Source organism: Microtus ochrogaster, chromosome 1 (assembly GCF_000317375.1).
Source record: "Microtus ochrogaster isolate Prairie Vole_2 chromosome 1, MicOch1.0, whole genome shotgun sequence".
Lineage (NCBI taxonomy): Eukaryota > Metazoa > Chordata > Mammalia > Rodentia > Cricetidae > Microtus > Microtus ochrogaster.
The window spans coordinates 52,418,719-52,442,959 of NC_022009.1; the positions used below are offsets into that span (position 1 = coordinate 52,418,719).

At 42.7% G+C, this 24,241-nt stretch overlaps 1 protein-coding gene across 1 annotated transcript in view; it reads right to left on the minus strand.

Moving 5' to 3' along the window:
• The window catches only part of Dnah11 (dynein axonemal heavy chain 11), a 331,250-nt gene that overhangs the window by 61,884 nt on the left and 245,125 nt on the right, over positions 1-24,241 (minus strand). The window contains exons 63-65 of the mRNA XM_026781665.1: positions 16,924-17,091; positions 8,073-8,308; positions 6,603-6,725 (exon numbers count right to left, since the gene is read on the minus strand). Of these exons, the coding sequence (XP_026637466.1) occupies positions 6,603-6,725; positions 8,073-8,308; positions 16,924-17,091 (527 nt within the window). The remainder of the gene's footprint in view (positions 1-6,602; positions 6,726-8,072; positions 8,309-16,923; positions 17,092-24,241) is intronic.

Below are 24,241 nucleotides of genomic sequence, written 5' to 3' on the forward strand. Positions count from 1 at the left end.
CCTAGGCCTTGACTTCCTCAGGTCCCTACAATCCTGCCCCGCCCCCAGGCCATCCACACTCACCCCTAGGCCTTGACTACCCCAGGTCCCCTACACTCCTGTTCCCCCCCCTCCAGGCCTTGACTTCCCCAGGTCCCCTATACTCCTGCCCCGCCCCCAGGCCATCCACACTCACCCCTAGGCCTTGACTTCCCCAGGTCCCCTACACTCCTGTCGCAGACTCTCCAAGACCTCCTCCCCATCCCTCTCTACACAAGAGGGTCCTCTAACTACTTCTGCCTACACTTTTTATAGGGATGATAGCTCCTTCCTGTCACATGGCCACATCAGACTGGCCTCTCCATTATCAATATCTATCCTCACCGTCTGGTCCCTGTCCTCTCAAGATCACCAGTGCCCCTACAAATCTCATCTCTCTTTTCACGCTCTTCCTTTTCCTCTGCCCAAATGATTGCCAAACGTCTACCTCCAGCTTATTCCCCTAAATTCCCTAACTGTCCAGACATCCTCAGCCATAAACCATTCTGAACAATGGCTATACTCTCACATACCAGACATGGCTGAGCCCAAGCTGTCTCCTCTCTAGCACACACACAGACTCTGACGACCAAGCCCTCACTTGGGTCAAGGTCATCCAACAAACTCTCTCCACAGCTTCCCTAACTCCTCTCTCTGTGCGTCCTTCAGTGATCTCCCTCGGTTGCTGCTGCAGACCCTCTTGTCCCTGGCGCTCCAGTCACTAAGGCCCAACCCCCACTGGAGATCCCTTGTCCCCCACCTTGGGAGCCAAAGACACCTTCTCTCAACTTCTCCACCCCACCCCCAAGTCCTGCTACAGGCCACCCCTCTCACCAGCTAACCAAAACCTCCCCAATCATCTCTGTGCACAAAATGTTTCAATTTTAGAAACTACCTGAACATCCCAGAAAAAACTGTTCTGATGTAACAAAGACTTCAAATTGTATTCTCCCCAAGACAACTGTACCCTGTTTTCAGATAACATGTGCTCCCCACTTAATCTCATATATCCCATCTAAATGTCCTGAACCCTTTTAAGAACTCTCAAACTCCAGAGAAGTACTCCTGCCAACCAACAGCCTACATTTTCCTGCCTGCTGTCTACTCCCCCTCTCCCTGGTCTTGGGACTCCTCTTCCCAACTGCCAGGACTGTGAACCCAGCAGTATCAAATGGACATCTAAGAGAAAGTTTTGTGTTTTTTTTTCTAAACTCCTTCCTATTCTATCTGTTCCAACAGATTTCAAATCAACTACAGATGTGCCAACAACTCCAGAGTCAGGTCAAGCTGTCTTCTCAGAATCTGCATCTGATCCAGCCTCACAGACTACACGTCCCTAGCCTAAACAGTTGTGGGGAATGGGGCAGGACACAAACACAAACAAGCAGGCCGGGCCCCCTCCATGTTACAGGGAGGGACTCTAAGTGACTAATAAGCATATTTTCATCAAAAGAAAAACATAGAATTCTTAATTTCAGTGAGAGATTCTCTCAGCTTCTTGTCATTTATTTCAATGTTTTTTGAATTTTTTGCTATTTGCTTATGAGTTAATGTTCCTTAGAGTTATATCTTTGACAATTCACTAAGGTCTAGCTTCATCATTCCAGTCAGAATTTTTGTTTGCATCTGTCAAATTCACTGAAGCATGTTCTACACAAAGCCCCTTTAAAATAAATCATGAGAATAAGGCTTTTAGGGAAAACCCATAAAATGCAAAGCTTCTAATTACAAATCATCAGAGAATATCTATCTATCTATCTATCTATCTATCTATCTATCTATCTATCTATCTATCTATCATCTATTTATCTATCTAGTCTCCTTGTCTCAAAGTAAAGAAAAAAGGTGTTTTGCTTTCTTTTGCTACAACATTGTTTTTGTTTATTACTTTAAAACAAGCTTGCCCTTAAACAGAGGGTTATGACGTACAGAGTTATACGGGAAGTTCTTAGTTGACCACTGACCTAAATATCCATGGGCATCTCCTCACTGAACACTCATCAAAAGAGAAATCCAAGATCACAAAACTGTAGCAGGTACCCACAGGAAGCAAAATCAGCTTTCTTTCCATGTTCAGATTTTTGTTATATTCCCCCACCCCATTATTTAGCAATATATATTTTAAAAAATCCTTAACTGATATATTTAGTTATTTTCCATTATCCTTATACCTAACCTGCCACAGTTACAGAACAGAGTCCTACCTCGTTGTTCCATCTTTGCCCTGGTTAAACTCATCTTTTAGGGGTGCACAGTACATGGTTCCCATCTACAGAGATCTTACAGTGAGTTCAGAAGTAAACAAAATTCAGCATATTGAACTAGAACACACACCAAAAAAGGCAGAATGGTGCAGAATGAGGCATTAAATATGGAAGATTAGGGACCAGTGTGATGGCTTGGCAGGTTAAAATGCTCCTCACCAAGCCTGATGATCTAAATTTGATCTCTAAAACCCACTGGTGTAGGAGATAATGACTCCTACAAGATGTTCTATGACCACTACGGGAATGTCATATACATGAATGCCCCCCCATATCCATAAATAGCTAAGGTTTCAGAAGGAAGCCGTGTCAGAGACAGATTGTACACATAGCGCTATAGGAATTCCACTGAGAGTTGACAGCGCCGATTTATCTGGGAAAGTTTAGTAAGCATCAGCCTGGTGTGGCAGTGCATGTCTGAAATCCAAGTCTTAGGAGGTGGAGGCAGTGGTGTCAGATGTTCAAGGTCTTTTCTCACTATGCGGAGACTGTGAGGCCAATTTGGAATATAAGAGACTCTGTCTAAAACACTGAAGAAGGAAGGAAGGAAGGAAGGAAGGAAGGAAGGAAGGAAGGAAGGAAGAAAGGAAGGAAGGAAGGAAGTGTGGATGGAGGCAAGGAGGAGAAGGAAGGATGAGGAGAAGGAAGAGACGAGGTCTCCATATATGGAACTGCCTGTGTCAAATAGCTAAGCTCCCGCTCTCCACTTTCCTCATATGAAGAAAGGTGCCCTCTGCTCTTTTGACTAGATAACATCTCCCTAAATAATCACACCCACACTGGCGGTTTAACCACTTCTCCAAGTGCGCTGTCTCCTGGGTCAGCTAAGGTCTGATTAAGCTTCATATTCACATAGCCAACTGCTCTTTCTCTTTGGAGAATGAGTGTTTAAAAAGCATCCCTGTCATTAAATGTCTGCCAAAGCAGTCATTCTCTTCTCCCCCATCTACTCCCACAGCAGATCTCTCTCTTGGACATCATCATCTACTCCCAGAGCAGATCTCTTGGACATCATCATCTACTCCCAGAGCAGATCTCTTGGACATCATCATCTACTCCCAGAGCAGATCTCTTAGAAATCATCATCTAATCCCACAGCAGATCTCTTGGACATCATCATCTATTCCCACAGCAGATCTCTTGGACATCATCATCTACTCCCACAGCAGATCTCTTGGAAATCATCATCTACTCCCACAGCAGATCTCTTGGAAATCATGCTGGGGGCGGGGCAGGGAGTGTTGGTCACAGCTTCTGTTGCCAACCTGAGTTGACAGGAATGGACTGTTGACTGTGTTTGGGTTGAGGGGTGAATAATATCCATACAAGGGTAAGCCAACTCATGGTACAAGCATGGAAGCTCGTGCCCAGGGGCCCTCCTTACCCCTCTAGGCTCACCTCTCCTTGGCACACTGCCCGCCTTGACTGCCCAACAGATCTTCACCCAGACGGATTCCATTTGCAGTGCTCAGGAACTGGTCCATAGTTTGAGAGTTTTGCTGCTTGGTATTAGGACTGTCTGTCCAGGACTCCATTCCCTACCTGCCCATCTGATAAGTGCCCACTCATTTCTTGAGACCTGCACTGACTATAAATGTTATCGACTGTAAATTTTTCTATAAAGTCTTTTCATATCTCCACAGTGGAAGCAAGGACTCGGTCTTAGCATCTTTCATTGTCAATGAGTGGGCTTTCCTCCAAGGACGTGTGACACGTCTTTGTGAGCAGGGCACCTCATCACAGTGGGTCTGCAGTCCCCAGGACTGATGTTCAGCAGTAGCTAGGGGTTTATCCAGCAACTGAAAGGGTTCATACAGACTCCACTAGCATTGCAGTCCCTGAAGAAACATTAAAACCATCTGCATGTGAAAAGAAAGCAGGCAACACTGGCCAGGCAGAGTTAATCTTACCCTGAAACAAGCAACTCACACAGATTTAGTAGCCAGGATTACTAAAGCAACAACTTTGTGCAATAAGTATCATTTGTTACACATACTTTTTAGGTTTTATTTCTTTTAGTTTTATGTCTATGCCACATGTGTGTAGGAGCTGGTGGAAACAGGAAGAAGGTGTTGGATCTCTTGGAACTAGAATTAGGGTCGTTGAGAGCTGCCTGATGTGGGTGCTGGGAACCTGATGTGGGTCTTCTGGAAGAGCAGCAAGCACTGTTAAGTACTGAGCCAGCTCTCTGATTTCATTCGTTACATTCTTGTGGATCATATTAAATTTTCTTGATTTAGGATGCTAAAATGTTATAAGGCATCGCAAAAGTTGTAGACTCATTAAATGTTACTTTGGTCTTTACAATTTTTTAGTTACTATTTATTATTTAGTGTGTGTGGGCGTACACGCGTGTGAATGTTGAGGTGCATGCGTGGAATAAGAGGAAAATTTGTAGGCGTTGGTTCTCTCCTACCTGTGGATCCCAGGGATGGAACTCAGGTTACCAGGCTGAGCCATCGTGCGGTCAGATCATTCTTTGGGATGGGTTGTTCTGGGCTGACGCTGTGAGGAAACTTAGTGGGCCCTGTCAGTCTTGTTTCCAAACCCCGACTTTTGGAACCCCAAAGCCGCCACTCTCCTGCCACCTTCACAAGTCATGTCTTAAACTTACCAGTGTTGAGCAATTTCAGATTACCCAAACACATATGTGGTGGAGAACCATCAAAATCTTTTAAGCATAAATTGTGCCATTGCAAGTTGATGTTAAAGCTCAGAGAATACATATTTCACTGGCAAAAATTCTAGGTCTTCATAATAGAGTCAGCATCTTAATAACAAGGATTTCACTTCAGCAACACCCGAGATTTTGCACTGTACTTTTAACACATCAGACAAAGCTACAATTATATTTATGTTAGGAGCTGCAGTTTGTCAAGTGGCTTATTAGATTTTTCTAAATGCATGTCTGGGTAAATTTTGGTTTATTAAACAATTATAAGTTGTCAGTCACTCTAAAGTGATTTACTTGGGAAGCTGTATAAGAAGTACCACAGTAATTGACTGGAGACTAAGAGTTAGTCACCCTTATTTAAGCCGGCCATTTCCACTTTCAGGAGAAATTCAGTGACGGGAAAGGAGATAGACACCTTAGAGACAGAGTGGGAGGCAAAAAGAATGAGTTTGGGAAAGTTTTAAAATTATGCCCTAGTGAAGAAAAATATGTGAAAATGAAAAGAAAAAAAAAAGCTATTGATGGAGCAAGTTTAGTAAGGATTTATGTGTGTACCTGTGTGCATGCGTGTGTATGCACGTGAACGAGGAACTGTCCATAAGTCTGTGTTGGTGCCTACGTGGAGGTCAGAGGCTGCTGTCTGTCTCTGCCGTCCACCTGGCTCAGGACTGGCACATTGCTGTTCTTTATTGCATACACCAGACTAGCTGGCCTTGGAGCTGCGGTGAATTCTGCCTGCATCTCCCACCTCGCAGTAGAAGGTCTGGCATCACAGATGCGACACCACATCCAGTTTTCTATAGGATGTGAACTCGGACCCCCACGCTGGCACTGCCATGCCCCTGTCCGCAAGGATGACAGGCCAACCAGGTGTCATTAAAGACATAGCGTGTAGAGAAGAGACACAGTGACTCAGAGGAGGTGATGTCCGCGCCCCTGAGAGGATGTCCCGAGGGGAATGGTACCACTGGGACAGCTTCATGTGTGAGTAGGAGTGAGGCCGAGTATAGTCCCCTTTATTGGTAAGCTGGTGCTGTGGGGATAGCTTCAGGGATCTTGAGGCAGACTCTCTTTTGAATGTGTGTGCATGTGTATGGTGTGTGTGCATATATGTGTGTATTCATCCATGTGTTGTATAGTGTGTATGCTTATGTAGACATGATGTATGTATATATTGTGTGTGTACACATGTGTATGTATGTGTGTAATATGCATGTATTAAATATACTAAAAGGAGTTAGCACAGTAAACCTATGAGTTTTTAGAGGCTATTAGTAGATGCTGATAAAATATTAACCACGTCATGTCTATTTTGAGAGTATACTAAGAAACACACAGAAGAATAAAACAGTGCTCTCCAGATTGCTGAAGCTAGGGAGTAAGCTGTGTGTCAGACTGGCATTATATTCTCATCTGTGATTCAGGAAGTAAATACTCAAGGGGATATTTGCCAAGTGGAGTGAGGGGTGAGTCTGGCTTATCTGAGGTTGGTTTGGCTTTAGGGTACAGTTGTAATGGAAGGGAGTTTTAGAAATGTCACACAGTGGACACCAGTGGATAGCGTCTGTGCGTGAGGCCAAGAACCAGCGACGGCAGCACACTCACTTGGCACAAGGCATGGTTTAAAAGAACAACACAACACTTACTTCCCTTTCTTAATGGTGTTTCTGCCAAGCAGAGGACCAAGGACTGGATCCACTGTTTCCTCAAGGTTTTCAATTAGGATGACGTCACCAAAGGTCAGGGCGGTCTCAATGGCATTTAAAAACCTTAAAGTACAATCAGATTAGAGATAGTAAGATGTAAAGGAGCACAGAAAAATGTCCAAAATTATATCATTAAGTTGTATTTTATGTAGCTATTTGATATGGACTTAAAGGAAACTTTTATAAAACATTATCACACCAGATATTAGGAGTCAAATTTTGGGGGAGAAAAAAATCCTGTCAAATATAAATGAATTTTCTGGCAATATTCAGTGTTTGAAATAACTATAAATGACCTAAGTGTCATGAATTTACTTTTATTCCATTTTCCCATTTAGAATAAATGAACTAAATGACTGTTTTTTTAATCAAACTTTAGACCTGTCTGTGTGTGCGTGTGTGCATGTGTGTGTGTGTGTGTGCATACATGTGTAGAGGCCAGAGGTCAACTTTGGTGTTGCTTTTCAGAAGCTATCCACCATGTTGTTTGTGACAAGCTCTCAATGACTTGAAACTTGCTGGCCAGCAGCCCCAGGGATACGCATGCCCCTCTCTCTCCAGTGCCGGGATTGTAAACCACACCTAGCTTTTTACTGGATGCTGGAGATTGAACTCAAATCCTCAGACTTGTAGAGCAAACACGCTACTGACTGGGCTATCTTCTCAGCCCTTAGTCTTTATATCTTTAAGTCCTATGAAATGGTAAACTGTTATGTATTTCACGTCTGCTCTCCAAAAAAAAAAAATCTCTCCTATCCAAAGTGATCTTTCAGATTAGCAGGGTCTGTGTCTCACAGCTGCAGCAATCCCTTACTTCAGGAAGTGTAAGAGGACAGGGGAGGGCTCAAGGCAGTATCAGTGGGTCCAAAATGATCCATTCAAGGCTGAATGAAGGCCAGCTGTGAGCTCACAGCTTCCTGCTGGTTAAACCCTACAGGACACAGTGACATGGCATCTAAGCAGACTCAACTTTCAGAAATGGCGAGTGGAGCTAGTCTAGGAGACTGCGTACCCAGTGTGGGAACCTGTAGCCACGTTAGCTTCCTCTCTAGGCAAGGAATACACTTGGGGCAGTGACTCCAAGTATTGATAGCCTACAAGCACAATTCTGTTGCCGTATACCCAACACTCCATGGAAGGAACGTATCACATTTCCATTCTTAGCCTTAGGAAAGTCATGTATTTTCAATCTCAGATACAATGTTTTTTTTTTTCAAACCCTTAAAATAATTGGATACTACCTAACATGAATGTCTCTCAACAGAAATTCTTTATAAGAAATATGAGCTAGAAAATCAACAAGTAGCACAAACTGCAATGCTGTAACATGGTAGAAAGTCAAAGCTTTGTCAAGATCAGACCCTCTTCAGAACAGGGTAGCACAAAGACACCTGCATCAGGACCACATACCCTTTCTGGCCCAAGTGTGTGACTTTCAGTTCAGGCCCATACTTATTCTTGATCCACTTAATTCCCTGTTGCTGAGGGTCTATCATCAAGGGCCAGCGCTCGCAGTGTGTTAGAATGGTGGCATTTTCAGTTGACATCCTGTCATTGGGCAGCCCTTCGTTATTCCAGGTGGCAATTGTAGCATCATCTGTCAACGTGGCAATCAAGTCCAGGCCTTCTGTTATTGGAATGGAAACCTTTGAAATCAAAGTTGAATGGGATCAACTAGCAGCATGGCAAAGGAGAAAGGCTGATTGCTGCAGACAAGAAAATGAGCCCAAAGCCAAGAGAAAATGAAGCCAAGGGAACACATGAATTCTCTGCAGACTCCTCAGGGCCAAAGGCATCTTGAATTGTGAAATAATGAACACAGACCTTTCAGAATCCTGTGCGCTGTGGACTCAGGGTCTAGTTTATTAGCTGCGACCACTTCGTGTCTCTTTCTGGGATGGGCTAGTGAAGTCTGTCATCTTCACCCAAATAAACAAGACATTTTAGGGATACAGCTCTGTGCATCACATCTCAACTCTGAACCTCTGCACAGTTCTGAAATTTCTCTGACAGTTCTTCCCAGATTTCCTTTAGAATCTTAGCCTTACAACCCCATCTACTTGTTTTAACCAAAACCTGGATTCACCGTAGCCCAGCAGCTCTCAAATCCAGGCTGTCTATTGCAGTTATATGGGAAAGCCAACAAATCTCTCAACAGGCTCTCCCTCTTTAGCCACAGTGATTCGGCTTCAACTTCTATTCACAGATTTAAATAGTGTTCTCCAATGTAGTTTTATCCACCATGAGTGTGGGTCAGAGCATCATGGCCCAGGAGTTAACTTCATTTAAGGGTTTTCTTAATAAAAATTAAGTAGAGACACTTCATTTTCTGCATACTTCCACCACTGAAAAAGGATTGTGGGAAGGAGTGGCCACTTTCCTTCTCTGTAGGTGGCCCCAACCACTACCCTTCCATCCTCTGCTTAAACGTCAGCTCTAAGGCTGACATGATCCAGCTGTGCAGTCCTCCATGTATCTCTTCGCCTTATTCATGACTTCCTTCTGGTCCTTTTCTGTTGACAGAGGTTTCTGTCCTTCCCAGTCCCGCAGCCATTCAGTCCCAAAGAAACACACAGAGGCTTACATTAATTATAAACTGGTTGGCCTATTAGCTCAGGCTTCTTATTAACTCTTACATCCTTTATTAACCCATAATTCTTGTCTGTGTTAGCCACATGGCTTGGTACCTTTCATCAGGAGGCATTCTCATCTTGCTTCTCCTGTGTTTGGGTTACGACTGCAGACTGTGCCTTTCCTCTCCCAGAATCCTCCTATTCTTGTCACCTGGCCTATACTTCCTGCCTGGCTACTGGCCAATCAGCGTTTTATTAAACTAGTACAAACGACAAATCTTTACAGGATACAAGACCATTGTATCACAGCATTTTCCCAACTCTCTATTTTGCTTTCTTTTTTTCAAAACATGAACCGTGAATCTGTTTCTTTTACGGTGGGGGGTGGAGGTATAGGCTTAGTTTGCTAGGCTACTTCCTGCTGATTGGGGTTTGCTGGTATTGTAATGAGGACCTAAAGAAAATTTAGGATTATGGTCAAGTCCTGACTGGAATATTCTATGAGACTTGATCATCTCAGCCAGCAGTCTTGAGGCTGTTCTGGATGTAGAAGTCAGAGGAAACTCCAGCAGAGCTCCTCTGAAATGTTGGATCATCTGGACCATCCTTTCTTATTGGAGATTTCTCAGGGGGTCTTTCTTATTGTCAAGCCTGATTTTTCTTAAGCCAGAATAAACTCATAGTCTCTCATTTCCTGTGGAAACAAAAGCCAAACCTCTTCTTCAAAGTAACATATCTTTTGACTTAAATTTTGAAGTCAAATCATTTTCAAAATATATGTTGGATTAATCAGCAGCATTTATAATAAAATGTCTTTTAGCAGCTGTTGCTCCTTCCTCATCCATCAAACAATTTAAAAACAACACAATAATATACAGTATCCAGATTCTCTGTATATTTTTCATCTTTATGTGGCTTTAATTTAAACTCTATTTCTTTTATTTTTATTTTTAATTTCTGAGACAGGGTTTCTCTTTGTACCTTTGGTTGTCCTGGAACTCACTCTGTAGACCAGGCTGTCTTTGAACTCACAGAGATCTGCCTAGCTCTGCCTCCCAAGTGCTGGGATTAAAGGTGTGTGTCACCACACCCAACTACTCTTTTCAACTTTCCAAGTTTGTTATTAACTCTCAAACATGTGCATAGAAAGAATAAACTCTTCACCCATGCTAGGTAGCATTCTCAGGGAGGCACATTATCACAGGAAGATGACAGGTATCCTCCTCCCAAGCTTTTTCTACACATACCTCTGCATGCATGGTGTCATCACATCTCAGTGCAGGACTGAAGTTACTGCACTAGACCTTAGAATACATAGAACTGGTTCACCACTCATCTGGAAGTTCAGACACAGCCCTCTGATCTGTACCACTCTTTTCTTCCATACACTTTAACAGCCTTAGGACATCCAGCCATTACCCTACTAGGTTTTCTTTTTCAACATATAGTTCAATAGCAATAAGTATTCACAACATCATGGAGCCATCACCACTTCCATCTGCAGAGCATTCTCATCCTCCCAAGCTGAACCTCATTCTATTCAGAAAAACCCCATCCTCTTCACCCCAGTCCCAGCATTTACTACTTCTGCCTGTCATTATGAATCTGACTTCTCTGTCTTGTGCAAGTGGATTCATATAGTATCTGTTCTCATGCCTAGCTCTTTTCAGTCAGAATCATGGCTGCCAGGCTTATCCATGCTGAATCACAAATCAGATTTCCTCTTTTATGTTGAGTCATATTCTATTCTGACACAGAAAAAAAAAACCCTACCTACCTGTTTCTGAACACTGGGGCTACTTCCTCCCCTTGGCTAGCATCAGCAATGAGTATGGAAACATCGGCCTGAGTCTTTGCTTTTATTTCTTTGGGGTATATATTCATGAGTATGGTTATAAAGTCACAGCTGTAACTAACCATATACTTCATTTTGAGGTACATTACTATATTTTATCTACTTTCAGCAAAGCTAAGGTTTCTAGCCAGTCTAAAATAGAGTGCTCATACTTTAATTTCCTCCTTCCATTCCCATGGATTCCCTGCCTCCTTCAGTTCTGGCTCTCTGCCTGGAAACTCTGTGCCTGGCTGGATCCAGTGTCCCCTGTCTTCTTAAGTCATTCCTGGACTATGAGTATTGCTGATGCAAGCTTCATCACCATGATTATTGTCATGATAAATAAAGACTTCTGTTCCCTTGGAGACTTCCTATGCCAGGATAAAATTCAAACCACTGTCCCTGGTAGAAGATGGAGGTGGGAGGGTGGGGGATGGTGTGGGGTGTTAAAACATGTGCTCTTGTGAGTTTGTACCACTCCTCTCCATTCGACAATGTCATCTATATAACAAGATTAATGGGAGGTGGGGTGGGAGACACATCACACCCCATACCAGAATGATGAATCTATGCTTCCCTTTAACGTCTAAAAGTCTAAAATTTAAATCCTTAACGACTTGTAATGCTTCTGGGTTTGCTTCCTAGCACTGCAAAATAAACAAGAATGAGCTAAAGGAGAAAGGCACACTGGGAGGTGGGGTTGTAATCTTATCTAGTGTCCTGGATGACCTTAACTGAACAAAGAGTTGACAGAGAGGGGAAGGCCTGAGGCTGAAACACCTGGGAGGTCAAGAGGTGGCTACAGTGACAAAAGCAGAGAGGAAGAAAATCAAAGTGGGATCAAGTAAGACAAGAGACAGCCCTGTGAGGCTTTGAAGCTTGCTAGAATTGTAGAATATCCGGAGTGCAATGAATTCAGGGGATTTAAGAAAAAAAATAGACTTTCAGTTTGGAAAGCTAAAAGTGGGTATGTTCAGAGGCAATTTAAGGGACAAACAACATATTAAATAAGACTTGGGAAAAGATATTTGGTGGTTCTTATAACAATCTAAGAAAATATGATGGCTTGGGTTAGGCTGGCAGCACCAGAAGTGACAGAAAGCACCCCGATTCTCAGAATATTCTGAATGACTGCTCCCTGACTTGAACTGTTACTATATCCTCCTCTACCTGAGGACAGCAATAAGGACTGAAATGAATGTGGCAGGCAGACGATGTGTGCTGTTGGTCTCTGTTTCCTGGGAATGAGGATGCATGACATAAGCTACCGGGTTCTGGAAAAAAAAGATGGGAACTTTCTAAAATTAGACAGAGGCTTGATGAGCCAGATCAAGACTTTGTTTCTCATCTTCTACAGGCAATTGGTTGCCTTATGGTGAATGGGTTGGCAGAAATACTTTTTGTTAGCCATCAGCATGTGAGAATGCTAATGTTGCATGCCAGACTGCCATCCATCCCTTTAAAAAAGGAGGTATTAATGATCACATCCACCCTTATGCTGATATTGGGCCTTTGCATACACAAGGGTTAACTCTGGCTATGGCCCTCCAAGGGCAAACAATGGCTCAGTTATTGGCATCCAACAAGGAAAAAAGGAATGAAGAATGACAAATATCCCAACTTTATGTTAAAAGTTTGTTGTCCATGCTTTGAAAAGAACAAAAGAGTTGTTTCCTCTTGCCTTTATTGTACATTATATGGATGATATTTTGCTTTCTACAAAATAATAATGATGATAAGCTAAAGGATCTGTTTTAAGCATAAAAATTGCATTAACTTTAATAAGTTTGTATGCCTTACTTAAGAATTGGCTTTTTTGTTTAATACTCTAGCATTGGCTTCTGCTATTTTATACCCTGTGAAAAGGTTAAACACTGACAATGCTCCTACATATACTGCATGTACATATTGGCTTCTGCCATTTTATACCCTGTGAAAAGGTTAAACACTTACAATGCTCCTACATATACTGCATGTACATATTGGCTTCTGCCATTTTATACCCTGTGAAAAGGTTAAAAACTGACAATGCTCCTGCACATACTGCCAAACCTTTTCAAGAATTTTGGTGACAGTATGATATAACCCACATCACAGGCATTCCATCTGCTAGCATCCAGGCACCTTGGCCCTGCCCCCTTGGGAACCTGGCACAGTGCATCAGGCCCCGTGCCTTGCATTACACTTGTTGCCATGGCCAACAGTAACCTGTTCCTTTAAGAGACAAGCCTTGCCTACTCCTGCTTTCTTCTGGCCACTCTTCTGAAGAGGCAAGCAGGTCTTTGCCTCTCTCTTGCTCCATCTTTCTGTCCTGTGTTGTCATCCCTGTCACCTCTCCTTGTCACCCTCCCCCCTTACCCTTCTCTCCATAGGACCTCCTAAAGGTCCTGCATGGTAAATCATAGCACATCTTTTAAGAGCTAATGAACAACTTAAACATAATTTACAAATAAAGAAAGGTGAGTGAGGTAGTATGAATACTCCCCACAATATTTTATCTTCTACTTTACATAAAATTTGGACAAGGATAAAGAACATTTCAAGATCCCTCTGAAAAAATTCAGGGTCTCCGTTCTTTGTAGAGATGTCGTGTCTGGCCAAACTGAGTGGCCCAGCTCCAGTAATCCACTGGAGATGGGGATGTGTGTGTTTTGTCCTCAGGGAAGCTAGGATACCTGAAAGACTGACGCAAACTGTGGAAGAGGTATAAAGAAGTTCCAAAGTGGCTACAGAGGCTCCATCTAAAGAAAAGAAAGGATATGGAAAAACAGAATCATCAAACCAAAAGAACAGAGCCTCTCTACCAAAATTGACTCAGAAATTAGTGTCTGAAGGAATAACACTGATCAAGTCTAAGGGGAAGCATGTGCCTGCAGAATTGCTGGTTTTGCTGTGTTTCTCTGTTGCAGGCATCTGTTCCTGCCGAGCCATACTGAGCTATGGATCTGGTCCTCCTGTGCATCACTGTGTTAACTGGGAAGAAAACAGCATTCCTGTTTATGTCAATGACTGAGATCTCGTGTGCCTCCAATGCTAATCATATTGTTCCCCCCAAATGGTCACATGACAATTTAAATATTGATAGCCAAGGCTTACACAGCAACAAAACACTTTTTGGACTTTGTCCTGGAACTCACTCTGTAGGACAGGCTGGCTTCGAACTCACAAAGATCCACCTACTGCCTCCTGAGTGCTGGGATTAAAGGCATGTACCACTACCACCCGGCACATGACAAAATACTAACTAGTCAATATTCAAAGTTAGATAAATTACCTTTTTCCACATTGTTATGGTTATTCCCACAGAGTTAAAAACAGATAACAGTCCAGCTTTTACTAGTAGAAATTTTAAGAAATGCTGGTAACGATGACAAACTCAACACATCAGTGGAATTCCACAACCCACAGGGTCAAACATTTGTAGAACATACACAGTCCACCCTTAAGAAACAACTTTTAAGAAATAAAAAGGGGGGATATTTCCTGAGATTACCTCACTAACTTTAAAATTTTTAAATTTGCCCCATTGGGAACCTATTACTTGAGCTTCCTGGCATCTTCAGGATGCTCAACCTATATGTGGCCATTGTCCTATCCCATATGGTATAAAAACTTAGATCATTGGGTACCAGAATAAGACGTTTCCTAAGTAGTTGTCTGAAATCTCCAGATGAGGACTAGAAGAGGATTTTCTGATGCTTTATGGGGCATGTATCTTTGTTCCTGATTGCATAGTATGCTTGCATCTAGAGTTGTACTTGTGCCTGTTCATGCTTATCTTAGGATGTCAATGGCTCCAAACAAGAATGAATACCCTAAAATTTAGAAAATAAAAAGGGGAAAATATCAAAACATGGTCAGAAGAATGGCTCATGGTGAACAATGCCTTGGGGAATTGTGAGAGAGTTTGCAGGAGAAAAGGCAGAGGGCCTTTTACCTCAGGTGCATCTTGTTCCCTGGATTGTTCTTGGACGTGATTTCATGCCACCTATGACAAATATTTACATTTAATTTATAATACATGTTTACTCTTGTTGGATGTCAGAATATAGCAACAGAATCCAATCTGGTCAGTGTGCCCTGGATATGGCTGTCTGCCTTGCGTTCATGCTTTCCCAGATAGAATCCATACTATGTTCCAGGTGATTGCCTTTAAACTGGTTTTTCCTGAGAAAGTTCTGGGAAGGGCTGCTGATGTAGGATTTCCCTCTGTATGTTGTAAATATGTTTTATTACCATTGGTTAATAAAGAAGTTCCTTTGGCCTATGGGCAGGGCAGAATATAGCAAGGTGAAAAATCCCAGAAAAGATAGAGGAGGAAAGAAGGTGGACTCAGGAAGATGCCACGTAGCTGCCACAGTAGAAGGATGTCAGAACCTTACTAGCAAGCCACAGTCTCGTAGCGATACACAGACTAATAGAAATGGGTTGCTTTAAGAAGTAAGAGTTAGTTCATAAGAAGCCTGAGCTAGTAGACCAAACAACACTGTAATTAATAATTAATATAGATTTTGTGTGATTATTTGGGTCTGGGCAGCCAAAGTGCAGTCTCTGTTTACAAATGGTGCTCACTGTCTGGCATGGATCCACATAAGACCTAAAAAAGCTTAAAAAAAAAGAGGGCTTCTAGACTTACAAAATTGGAGCTTCTTGGTAGCCATATATCTAGTGCAGAAAGCATAAAATGTTTTGGCACCGTAAGTCGATACTCTCAGCACAAGCCAGTGCTTTGGTGTCAGAGCTGAATTTCCTCATCATTTTGAGAATAGACGTTCTTTACTAATAACTACGAGTACAGAGAGAACCACTGAGGGGAGGGGGGGTGCCTGTCCGCCTGCAGTAGTCACAGAATGGCTTGGGTAAATACAGGGAGACTCTAACACAGAGAAGACAAGACAAAGAAAATAAAAAGAAAAGAGAGGGACAGACAAACAGATAACTCACAATGCCCTAAAACTTGGACAAAGTCAGATTGTTGGTGATATTTAAAGACCAACCTAGAAATTTAGAGGTTAACTAACACACATAGTCTCATGTAAGAAGTCTTCAGTATAAATGCAAATTATGAGATTATAGGTGTGTGCGACATAATTCAGTTTCAGTGGGAATTTTGCGCACCTTTAACGATGAGCTTTCCCTGAAACATTGATTTCATTGAAACTGCAGACTTTCCCTTGGCATGTACTTAAGTTGTGGAAACAAGTGCTGTGGAAGCTCAGGCGTAACTGCCTGGTGGGGAACACTAATGCACAGAGAGCTGAGGATGTCTTGACACCCCAGAAAAGGGTGAGTGAGTAAACGGGGAGGCCATTCCATCAATCACAACGGCAGTGTCACAGAAGACCGTGGTCTCGACATCAGATGGACTGACTTCCTGCTCCATAATGGGAGTCATTTAAAACCCCTGCTTCTGCTTTCTCAGCCGCACACAGGGGATCTTAAACCACAGGATTTCAAATATTTCAGCTCTTTGATTTTATGTCACCTATGGATGTCAGCATTCAAATTTATGGTGAGGTTTTAAAAAAATGTCATTTTACAAAATACTGTACTTTAATTTGAAATAAATCTTGAAAAATCTTTAATAAATATCAATATTAGTAAGAAAACAAAACACTTCATGCTACTCAATACTTTAACAATCTGGTTTTGTTTCCAATTGTCTTGCGAAATATACCCTCAAACCATGGACTCTATACACTTTCACCTCCAGGTACAAATCACCATTAAAATGAGATAAACAAACAAGATGTTAAAGACATCATTACAAAGGTACAAAGGCAGCTGGCACACACACTGATGTAATTTATTTGCAACATTTTCCCCATGTTGACAGAGTGAAGGATGGCCTCACCTGCTGAAGAAACGGAACCCACTTGCAGTCCACCAGTTCCCGGCGATACTGTCTTGTGAAGGACCCGACGTAAGACACAAATGCCGCTGTCAGCAACATATCTCCACACAGTGTCTTCTCTTGAGTTTCGAAGGACTTAATGGACTGACCCCATCGAGTCTTCTCTGACTGAAGGATAAAATTACCCATGTGTAATTACAGGGTGAGCCTCCACTCGGCAAGTGCCTAATGCAGTTACCTGACAAGACAGTTCAGGGCTATGACCTCCGTACCAGCTCTGGGAGAACCGAGCAGAACTGGGTGGAGTGGCTGCTATAATCTTTTGCATGTCTGAAACCCATCATCACCACACAATTCTCCCACTCACTCCAGCCAAGTTCAGCACCATGTGACATGAGCTCAGTCACGTCTTGTTTTCTCTGCTGCACTAACTCTTTAATCGTGATTGGGGTCCTTCTTAATGGGTCAATCAACTGCTGGCCTGTTCCTCTGGGAGAACAGGCCTAAGAATTGCTGCTACAAGTAAGTGCTGTTCGGATTTATTTTTTAAATAAAGACATCTCACTCGATAACCCTGGCTGGCCTCCAGTTTGCTATGCTTCTGCCTCAGTCTCTCTAGTGCTAGCTGTGCTAGCACCATGCTCAACTGTTAAAATCCTGATAGCAGCCTGGCTGGTCTCCATTCTTACCCCCCCCTTTTTTTGGCAATAGCACCTTATCGCTTTAACCAAGATTTTTTTTTTCTTAATATACTGGCTATGGGCTGACAGACAAAGAAAATTGTCAAGCATCATTCATGTTAATTAAAACATAAAGCTTAAAAGCCATTTATTTTGAATTCTGTTAATTAAAGGATGATTCCAGTAGTAACCAAATTCAGGCCATTTTTCTAATATAATCATTAAATCAGCGGCGGTTCTCTGAGCCATGGTAACTGATGGGCAGCCGGGCCCAGCCAACTTCAATGACAATACGCTAGGAACTGTGTTGACATCCTTCTATCTAGTGGGCTGGTCATTTAAATCTGATTTACAGGTTAAGTATGTAGAGTCCTTGATATTGGATTTGTATAAAACTGCAATAAATATGTATGGATTGCCTGAACCGCAAGATACTCCACTAATTTACTTCATTTTGAGGCATGTGGAAAATTAATTAACATTCTAAGGACGTGAACATTAATAGGAGCGAAAATAATCAACAATTTCATACTATATGGAAAGAGAATCCTAAGAGTTTCCTCTTCCCTCTAAGAAAAAAAAAACAAAGCCACAGGAAACATGACTGACACAGGACAGAGAAAACTAGAACGTCGGCTTCCTGCAGACCATCATGGTCCCGGCCGGATGGAGGGTTCCTGGAGTTGTTCTGGTCTTCATCACCATTCCAGCTGCAGTGCACAGACAGGGGGTCCAGCTCTCTAGTCCTCTTTCCTGAATTCATCACTTTCGCTGGGCGGGTGGCGTAGGCCTTCAATCCCAGCACTCGGGAGGCAGAGGCAGGTGGATCTCTGTGAGTTTGAGGCCAGCCTGGTCTACAGAGCTAGTGCCAGGACATGCCCTAGAGTTACAGAGAAACCCTGTCTCGAAAAACAAAACAGAACAGAACAAAAAGAACTAGAATTCCTTCCTTTCCTTCCTCAGCCACAGACAATCCATGCTCAGAAGGACTCTCATGCACCCGCCTCCATCTTTGTAGTCTCTGCTTTGTAAGTGATAATAAAGTGTTCCCACTTCATTCTCCAAAACGCCTTTGGACTTGAGATTACTAAACACAGACTTATTGGCTGTTGAGATCGTCAATAATTTCATTTCAGCACCCCAGCCGCATAAATCATTACTGACACTGGCTAACAAGGGTTTAAGAGTTGGAACATCTCCTGTAATAAATTTCTGGACAGTTAAAAATCACTATAATTTTATTCTAATGCATTATAGATTGCCTGTAATGTCATCCTGGCTGAGGTGACCCGTTTCTAATTTTGAACAGCTGTTCAGATCAGGAGTTAGGTAATGATTAAATATAAATTGCCTGATTTATTAGTCTGAATGGCTCAGCTTCCAGGTCAATGCTATATAGACAAAATCATCAGTCTTGATGCTTTTCAGAAGTTAACTGTCTCCTGTTCTAGTCAGAAAAAATTTGTCCTCAAAGGAAAAGCTCTGACATGTTCAATTAATCCTTCAAAAATATTTTTTTTCCTATTTAACAACACACAAGCTCCCCCCCTCCCCCTTTATTGTCTGAAACAGCGTGAGTCCAGGCTTTGGGGCTATCCCTGCACAGTAAAGATAGTGGGAAAGGCCTGCTTCCACCAGGCTAGAATCTCTATGGTAGAATCAGAAGCAGTCTGATTCCATGACATTTTTTCTAATGTCCCTCACAAATGGGAAACACTGTAACTACTTAAATCTTACTTCATTAAGTGGAAGCAGCTATAAGAACTAATAATCTCAAAATTTTTCAAGTGATCTGAAAAGAATAAATCTTCAAAGAACACTATTTTTTTTTTAAGCAAAAGATACTCTGACAGCTTATTCATTCAACAAATATCTATTAATGACATTGGCCCTGGATACTAGTCTTTCTGCTGGGACCAAATGGTTCAAAATACGTAAGGCTCCTTCCTGCTACTGAAAAGTTTGTTTTATATTTGGCATAAAAGAAACACACCAAAAGTAGGCATTCCTTTTCCAACAAGACTCTGGAACATTGTGGAAGATGGGGCAGAGAGACTGTAAGAGCCAGATGTTAGAGAGGACTCAGGACAGACATGACCAGATCCTTGTACTCCGGAACTCACAGGAGCTGTGGTTGCCAATAGGAGCCTGTACAAGACCCAGCCAATCAGAGCTGCAGCATGGACTGAGGAAGGACTCACTAGGTTCCGCCCCATCTGAGGAGTTTTTGGCAGGTGAGAGCTACTGAGAGAGAAGAGGCAGCTTCTCCATTAGCGTGGTCCATGGTAGGCTTCTCATGACCCACTGAATGACCCTACACCTGTGCACATATGGGCAGTTCCAATTAGACTGTGGATAATAAAACAAAAAGAAGAGGAAGAATACAAGCAATTGGGAGGATATGGAAAAAAGTCTTGGAGGAGTTGGAGTAGATGTGACCTAAATACATTGCCATTCATATATGAGGTTGCCAAAATTAAAAAAAAAATGTACCTACACATGTATAGACATACGTACCATGGGATACTATGAGAAAGTGCAATATAGAGAAAGTCCCATACAGGTGTGTGTGTGTGTGTGTGTGTGTGAGAGAGAGAGAGAGAGAGAGAGAGAGAGAGAGAGAGAGAGAGAGAGAACTTGAGTAGGGAAAGCTAAGTATACGGTTATGCCAAGGTTTGAGCCCTACATGCTGAAGAGATCTTTTGGCAAAGAATTAAGGGAGTCAGCCACCTGTTAGGCCCTGTGAAAGAAAAGTCCGAAAGCCACAGGATGACAGTGAGGAGGACCAAGAAGGCAATGGAAATGGCAGCAAGGGATGTAGAGGCATCCAGGGAGACAAATCACTTAAGCTTTTGGGTGGTCCGTTGGGCAAGGTGGTTAGCTATTGGAGTGCTGGGGTAAGGTGGTAACATGGGCTGACCGAGCCTTCAAACTGCCTGCCGACTGCCAAGGAGTAACAGATCTCAGGGATTCAAGCATAGTCCAGGGAGACGCTGGTGATGCGGGGCAGAGGAGGCAGAGAGGCACCGCGACTGTGAAGGGGCTTTCAAGGTAGAAGCACCGATTATATGATGAATGGGCTGCTTGTGAGACGCTGTAAAGAGCCCATCTACAACTTAAAGCTTTTGGCCAGTAGCAGAGAGGAGAGGCTGGGACTGAGAGGGGAGGCAGCCGGGCCCTGTGCTTGTGCGCTGTAACACGAGCTTCAGAGGCTCGCTCATGGGCTGCAGTTGCAACAAACTGAAACTGGATTTTAGAAAACAGGTTTGGTATAAGCCTGGTGTGGTGGCTGATGCTTGTACTATCAGTACTTCGGAAGCTGATGCAGGAGAAGCCAGACTCAGTTACACTGTGAGTGTCAGGCTGGCGTTGGCTACAGAGATAGGCTTACCCAAAAGTGAGCGTGGGGAAGGGGGACATGGGGAGCAGAGATCAGGCCACTATGTACTCCCCTCTTTCACACCTCCCTTTTCATGCCAAGAGAATCTGGTTTTGAATAAGATGACCAAGTTTCCAACCCCTCACCACGTAGACTGTGGTTGGATGAGCCAATAATAATCCCCAGCTTTCTAGCTGATTTTGCAGGCAGGAGTGATCATGTAAATGGGAGTCTGCTCGACCACCATCCAAGAAGACCAGGTATTTTATAAAACTGTAGTGCATATCCTGGGGAAGTGTGCAAGGCAACAGACCATACACTGGAGCAGCTGTCTTGGAGCAGGAAGCAAAAAGCATGAGGGTCACTGCCCATGTACCAGATATGGAGAAGTATGGCAAGAGAGAAGGGGAACCACAGTAATTGCCTTAGCGGGCACAGCATTGTTTACTCTTGGTACTTTAAAATACATGTGTAAGACAGTATAAACCAGGTTTTCCATCAGCTCCACCTACGTCGCTCCAATGTTACTGCTGTAGACATCCCAGCTAACAGGCCCATGTGATTCTTTACTTACGTACTTTCAGTTGGCATACTTTCAAGCATTCATATACTGACATTGATACGCTACTATCCCGGGTAAATTAGGCAATGTACCTTATGCTTAAACAGCTTCATTGAGATATCATTTTTACACCATGAAGTTTACTTTTTAAATTATATAATTGAGTTTTTAGTGTATCTGTACACTTGTATAACCTTCTCAAATATATAACCTTACATTTTTCTGCCCCTCTCTCCTCCATAACCTTCAACGGTGTCTCTCAGAAATAATTCTCTAAGCCCCAGCAATATATCCTGCCCTTAACAACCATTTCTTCTTTGGGAACATCTGTGGTGAGTCCACAAGTATTATACAGTAAATGTACAGCTGACAGAGCTATTAGACAAATCCACAGGAATATGATCTGGAGGAGAACCCGTTTTACAGAGCTGCGAGAACACCTGTCTTTTGGATAAGTCACTGTCAATTCTGTAGAATCTTGTGGGATCACGACGTTTCTCCCTTTTATACTATCCCAGCAGTGTCAACCTGACCTTTCTTGTATGGGCAACTGGACACCTTCCCCTACCCTGTGAAAGCGCTCACTCAGCCAAATCTTTGTTTCCATCTACACGAAACTAGTTCCCCACAACTATCCTTATTGACAGGGCTCGTTGATGAGAAAGGAGCGCCAAGCCGGAGGCACTGAGCCGAGAGCCGGTATGTCTGCTCTAACAGCACACTAAGGAAGGTGTAATCTCCTGGCCCTTTGCTCTAACCTAGCAAACTACTATTTTGTATTTACCCTTCACCTTCATTTCAATTAACACAAGATCATCGTCCAGGAAATTAACTCTTTGTACCCTTACCCCTAGAGATACAGGGAAAAAAATCTGAGTCGCTAAAACCAGCCTCAGAGAGAAAAAGTCTCACTTGGGTACTGGCAGGCACCCTGCTGGAGTCGAAAGCAAAATCTCCCCAAAAGAGACTCATTTAAAGCCACCCAGCTAGATGCTAATGCAAACCAAGCCCCCTAGCCTTCCTCCCAAGCCCGCCGGTTGCTATGGCTACCAGCGCTGTGTTCCCCTGGTGGCTACCAAGGAAGAAAGCGGAAATGCTCAGAAAGCTAAAGCAGAGCTGTAACGTTTACTAATGATAAACTTCTAGTTACACTTAAGAAATGTAGTTAGTGCAAGAAACAGCTTCTTAGAATTCTCTAGTGATTTCAAGGCTTATCCTTAATTAATCCTCCTGATATCCGCAGGGGAGTTCATAGCCACGCCCCTCTGAGATGCAAAGCGACTCCTTGCCAGATCCTCCAGTTTTGTGATTCTGAGAAATGCATGCTTGTTAACTGTCTGTATATAAACTGGAAGCCACGCAGACTGGTAGAACGGCGAGAGAACAACGAGAAACATCCAGAGAGCATTAGAGAGGCCACAGGAAGAACAAACGGGACATGATTAAAGGGTTTATGTGAATTAACTTGTTTCGGTTTTACCCTCAGACTCTATTAGTCAGATTTTTGGCCTGTTATAGCCATCTTTCTGAACTTGAGAGGTTTAGTGAGTTTATACCCAACATAAGCCTTGATAAATTTCGTATTTCTGAGCCTTTGTTTGCTTGTTAGCAAGTCATTCTCAAAGTTTATCCATGTTATAGCACTGCATGGGTATAGTACATTTTTGTGTATCTACTGACAGAATTTGAGTGTTCTAATTTGGAATATTGTAAATACACTTTATATACTATACAAATTCCCATTTTAAGAGGCAAGAAAACAAAGTTGAAGAACTTCAAAGACGTGCCTGGAATCATTTAGTGTGGCATGGGAGAACAAGGACAATTGGGTACCAGGAATTCACTCATGTCCGAGGTCATGTTCTTTAACTGTGCGTATTCATACAAGGAACATTTAATGAGAACTACTCAAAGACTTTTATCTACTAGGAAGCCATTCATATTAGTGTGCTAGTCACCCATAAAAAGAGTGAACACCACAAACATAACCAGTTAAGTATGGTCCGCTAGTAGAAGTCAATGGCAGACTACCTAGCAGCTGCCTGAGTTCTGTCTTAGGGAAAACACCCAAAGAGCGAGAAGAGAAAAAGAAGAAAAAATAAGTAGATAACCCACTAGCCAGCACACTTCATCACCTCAAAGTGGCTACAAATGGCTAAATCCGGATAAAATTGGTATTTTTTACAATTAAAACTTCATTATAAAGAACTTGTAAATAAAGCACGGACAGGAGTTAACCAGAAACAAAGTCTACAAAGTCAGAACAGCCATGCTGAAGCTCTGGAGCTCATGCTGCAGTTTACAGATCATGGGTGAGGGGCATGGAAGAAGATATGAGGCTAATTGCTGTCAGTTCTAATCCTGTCACAGATCTTTCTTTCTTTTTTGAAAGAGAAGTATGTAAGCTCAGTAAACAGTGCATGTGTAAATATCAATGTCTGTCTTTTCTGACTGAGGCTATGTAGATTTTACTGTGTTTACTAGCTACATATTAAAAACAAAAATCAGTCCTGGAGAGATGACTCAGCAGTAAGAGCACTGACTGCTCTTCCAGACAAACATGGTAGCTCACAACTGTCTGTAACGACAGTTCTAGGGGGCCCAACACCCCCACACAAACATGAATGCAGACAAAACACCAAGGCACATAAAATATAAAATAAAATCTTTTAAAAAAAATCAACAGATTGGTCATTG